Raw genomic sequence first — 4,896 nt, forward strand, 5'->3', positions numbered from 1 at the left:
TTTAAAGGGCACGTTAATTAAAGTTTTTTTGGCATATTGTATTTACACTGGATTTTTTGTTATTGTTGTTGTTGTATCGGCAAAAGAAAAAGAAAAGAAGCTTGCAGAATGAGCATCAGACATTAAAGGTATATATTCTCCTTTTTTTTTTTCTATTTTTTTGCAAAGTATTTAGGATAGTGTACTGGTTGAGTAACACTACCTAAATTACCATTTATGTTATACGTGAAAACCAAATAGATAATCAAAGAGCATTCTATATGAAAAAGGGAAAGATACACTAAGCTTTCTATTGAAAAAAGAAAGGAAAATATACACTAACCTCGTGTTATGCACGGGATCCACAAAAGACTAAATTATATTGAATCTATTGTATGCGGTCTATGTTCACAGAACATTTTATGTATAGAACTTTTACAATGTGAAATGTCGTTGAGGCTTCGATCTATGTATACACTAACTGTTTAGCTCATAGTTATTCAGAGAGCCGTAAGCACCAATAGGAAATAAAATACACAAGAACTGATCGAATGTTAAGACAACAAGTGCACCAGTGGTCTAGTGGTAGAATAGTACCCTGCCACGGTACAGACCCGGGCTCGATTCCCGGCTGGTGCAAATCACTTTTTTTTATCTTTTTGGGAAAGCATTCTTCGGTATCGTAATCATTCAAGAAAACCTTTACCTTTCAACATTGTTATACTCCCAAATGTTAAAGTAATAATCACAAGAAATGCTCATCCTACACAATCAAACAACGAAAAGATATTCTATGATTGAGGAGACTTGAGCATCAGGATTCCTCAGGGGAAGCATGTATTATCATAAGTCAGCCAAAGATCTAAGTTTCTCGATTATGGAGTCTATAGTGGAACGGGAGTTCTTGGTGCCTGTCAGTGGCAGATGTTTAGGTGCTTCTGCTCTATCAAAATAAAATTGTCCTGAAACCAACTTCTCTTTTGGTTGTAAAGCCAACCAGATTACTGTATCTGCACCTTCCTCACTACTTCTAAGTTTTCCTTCAAACCTACAAAACATCATGAATAGTATTACTATCTTTTAAGAAGATAAAGGAATTCATAAGGGAGTGTTCTATCCACATACGATTTTGAAAAATCCGGCAAACTCTTGGATACTCCAGGCGTTTCGGCCCACCCTGGATGCATGGAGTAGAAACCAACACTTTTATCCTTGTACATTTCAGCCCATTTTTCTGTCAATGCAACCTGAAATGAAGATGGCAACTCTATTGAGATGACGGTAACCTTGAGAAACAAAATATTTCTACGTGTCAAAAGAGTATAGGAGAGTGATAATTTAGGTGGAAAGCAAACAAGATAGGGACAGACATTCCCAGATGTATATGTTTATTGAAAGATCATCGATATGCATATCCTTGACGTCCTTCGTATTCACACTAGAACAAATGCAAACACAACACAAAAAAAAAAAAAAAAAAAAAGAAAAAGAAAAGGAAAGACGCATATTTGGCAAGACCAAGTAGCAAAACTTTACTTAGTTCCAAATTATAAAATGAAGGGGGAACACTGAGAGATAAAATTCTCTATACTTTTCCACAAGACTTAAAAAGTCTCCATCATCAACTAATTTCTATAGAGAGACCATAGGTTGCGATCGAGGTAAATGCCTCCATGGGATCAGCAAAATAAATTCAATTTGCTGCAAGTTAAAAATGAAAAGGTAGTTGTCTAGGAATGAGGGAGAGAAAACTATTTGTTTTTGAATTTTAGAAGAAATGGAGACATTAGTTATCTAAGATGAAAATGGCATCTCCATATGCTCTTTAAGACATCACGAAGGGGCGTATTGTTCAAAATACTTAATAGCTTTACACCACAGAAAGGCTCAACTTTATACACGAGGAAATTAGATGACTAATAGGTTTGGTGAATGAAATTAAGGATGTCACTTTATGATAATTAGGGAGAGACTTCTTGTTAGTGCTACTAAGCTTGCAGGCAGACATGAATTTATTTGTTAGGCCATGATGTCCATCCAAGAGAGTATGCAAGAGAATGCGGTGAGATTCATTCGTAGCTTCACTATCAAAGGACAACGAAGCATCCCAATTTTGGAAGAACGCCACCGGAAAAAAGGTAAGGATTCAAACTAAACCTCAAACATAAAATTTAAACATGAAAAGGAAAACAACTCAAATCAAATAGAAGTAACCATAATGATCTGGAAAAAAGAATAAAGAAAACACTTCGACTTCTGAAGCCGATTCTAGAGGAAGTCTTCATTTCTTGTCAAAGAGAGGGAGGGAGTAAGCCACAAAACATAGAAGATTCTCTATGGAGGGAGACTGCTCATGGAACTTCAAGGGACTCCTGTCGATGGAACTTTAAATTTTTGAAAGGAAATATTTTTTGAGGATGCAGTCACACTATAAAGTTGATTATGATGATCCAGGCCTTCTAATTTTTATTTACCTCAAGAAGGATATTTATACACCATAGAGCAACAAATTATGTTCCTAAGAAGGGAGGTAAATCACTAATTTCTCTTGGATATTTAATTAGATGAATCAGAAAATCAGTAAGAAGCATTTGACAGTAACATATATATAGCTGTCATTAGTAAACCTCTTAGAAGTACCCGTTCTCAAGACAAAATATTTAATATACCTGAACTCTCTTGTTCCGAGCATACTGTTCCACCCCATCAAACTTGTTACCACTAAACTGCAAATATAGTTTATCAGAACACAGTCAACCGAGCAAGATCGATGTATTAAGAAATTGGGAACAAAGTTACCTGTAAATCGGTTGTCAGTGGAGCTGTGTACATCCCGCCAGAGGCAACTGTGATAACACGAGCATCAGGTGCCGCCTTCTCAAGGAGTGGTAACATCAACTCTGTCAAGGTGTAAGTGCCAAGAACATTTGTAGAAAAATTCAGCTCATATCTGCTTTTAAGATAATAAAACGATATCATTCCCCTTTGAACAGATGCCCAACAAGAGTATTATCTAAAGCTTTAGAAGCACTAAACACAAGCCTGCCTACCCTTCTGGAGTGATGACACGATTTGTTTCAAGCACGCCTGCATTGTTCACCTTGTTACATAAGAAAAGATGAAACTGGTCAGAAATAATATAAATCATTTAACGAAGAACATTAGACAGTGTCGGAGGAAAAAGGTTCACAGATGAAGAAAGGTACACTACCAGGACATGGACCGGCACATCTTTTGAACAAAATCTAGAAGCGAAGGATTTGACATCACTGACTGATGAAATGTCACAGACCTGCCAGTTTCGAAACAAATGTAACCAATAATCAAAACTTCAAAACAAAATATATCTACTTGCACTAATTCAGATAACAGAAGTAAGGACTACCTCCAAGTAAACATTTTTATTTCCAGTGATTGAGTGAATTTTGGTAAGAGCAGCCTCTCCCCTCTCCTTATTCCGGCATAACATGTAGACAGTTGCCCCACTTGAAACAATTGAAGTCAAAACTGTTAGTAATACTTAGATCAAAACATTGTTCTTGTATCGATCTCTCAGTGCCAACTCCATAAGAATGAAGAATTGAAGGCAGGATGAGTACCGTGAAGCGAGGCCTTCAGCAGTTGCAAAACCAATGCCGGAATTTGCACCTGTGACAATGCAATTCTTCCCTTCCATTTGAACTTGCATATCCTCTGGCTTAAACTTTTTCGCGTGTTCCCTAAAATTCAAATGGGGCCAGAAATTATATTCTTTTTTCTATTGAAATTCTCGACGCACAGAAGTTCCCAGACATAGATTCCACTAATCAAATAGTTTTAATCGAAGGGAAAAAATGGGATCTTGATCACAAAAACAAATTATCAGTTTAAGATTCGTGATCAATATTAATCCTTTGCTACATATTTCTTAGGAAAACAATAATTTACAAATGACATATTTCCAATACTCATTACTGTGCAAACCTGCTGAAAACTGTTTTTTTTGAGCCGATGGTACTTCGGAAACAACCTCTCTACCTCCACAGGGTGTAAAGTAAGGTTTGGATACCATTTAACCTCCCCGGACCCCACATTTACACCGGGTATATTATTGTTATTGTTGTTGTACATATTTCCAATTCACCAAATGCTAGAGAAGAGGAATTGTCAGCTTGATTCTCATAACCAACAGGCAATAACAAGAGATAGAATAATGAGTAACAAATCATTATCAGTAATCACCCCACGTTGAAACTCATAAGCAAAAGGTAAATGACAATTACCCACTTCAAATCAAGCACAATTTATATTCCAAAAAAAAAAGGGGGGACTTACGCAAAACCAGACTTTGTGAAATTCAAATAGCCATAAAGCCCAAATGCCGTAGCTCTCAACGTCTGCAGTTCGGAAAAACAAACCAAAGAAACATAGTGATCAGAAACAAAAGAAGGTAGAATTCTTTTGAAAAAAGAAGTGAAATGAAAGGGTATTTAATTCTTTACTTTGGCAATAAACATGATGAGAACTGAAGTGGAGATACGAATTTGAATTTGAAATTGAAATGTAAGCATTTAGCAACTGCTTTCACTTTTCATATTTGTACGACTTAAGTACAAGAGTCTGGGTGTTAACGTGTGGTACTTTTTGTTATGATTGCTACTGGGCTTGTCTTGATCCACGTACACCACTGTCTTACCGCTATTTTCTTACTTTGGCCGTAGACCGTTTTTCTTTCTTTTTTTTTTTTTTAAGGGTAAATCCACACACAATAATTTTACCCACATACCGTAATAAGTAGTAGGTGGGTAATTTTATCTTACACCTTTTCCCATTGATTGAATATGTCGCTCCTTTTCTTCCCGAGATAACTAGTTACTTATTAGAGAAAAGGTCCGGATTTACCCTATACTTTGTTAAATAGTTTATATTTGTCTCTCG

General features: G+C 36.1%; 1 protein-coding gene and 1 non-coding gene across 3 annotated transcripts; one reads left to right on the forward strand and one right to left on the reverse strand.

Moving 5' to 3' along the window:
* Positions 1-340: 340 nt before the first annotated feature.
* Positions 341-4,572, reverse strand: LOC109236877 (dehydrogenase/reductase SDR family member 12). 2 transcript variants are annotated; one of them, XM_019403108.1, is made up of 10 exons: positions 4,461-4,572; positions 4,294-4,355; positions 3,579-3,698; positions 3,365-3,464; positions 3,191-3,271; positions 3,030-3,079; positions 2,779-2,932; positions 2,649-2,705; positions 1,105-1,226; positions 341-1,027 (listed from the first exon to the last, which is right to left on the reverse strand). In XM_019403108.1, exons 1-10 carry the CDS (start codon positions 4,527-4,529, stop codon positions 823-825), a joined length of 1,020 nt encoding a protein of 339 aa, XP_019258653.1. In that variant the 5' UTR covers positions 4,530-4,572; the 3' UTR covers positions 341-822. The 2 variants fall into 2 exon arrangements, with proteins under 2 accessions (XP_019258653.1, XP_019258654.1); XM_019403109.1 differs by having other exon boundaries at positions 2,779-2,929; positions 4,461-4,571.
* On the forward strand, positions 548-618 carry TRNAG-GCC. Its single transcript has one exon. It is a non-coding gene; the product is annotated as a tRNA-Gly (tRNA).
* Positions 4,573-4,896: the final 324 nt, after the last annotated feature.

This window comes from Nicotiana attenuata, unplaced genomic scaffold (genome assembly GCF_001879085.1).
Source record: "Nicotiana attenuata strain UT unplaced genomic scaffold, NIATTr2, whole genome shotgun sequence".
Taxonomy (NCBI): Eukaryota; Viridiplantae; Streptophyta; class Magnoliopsida; order Solanales; family Solanaceae; genus Nicotiana; species Nicotiana attenuata.

Excerpts from the sequence above, each read along its gene's own strand:
- LOC109236877 (XM_019403108.1), bottom strand. The coding sequence starts at position 4,529 with ATGCTTACATTTCAATTTCAAATTCAAATTCGTATCTCCACTTCAGTT. Across the intron at positions 3,465-3,578 it reads GCTGAAGGCCTCGCTTCACG|TGGGGCAACTGTCTACATGT; the intron begins GTACTCATCCTG and ends AATTGTTTCAAG. Across the intron at positions 1,028-1,104 it reads TTGCCGGATTTTTCAAAATC|GTTTGAAGGAAAACTTAGAA; the intron begins GTATGTGGATAG and ends GATGTTTTGTAG.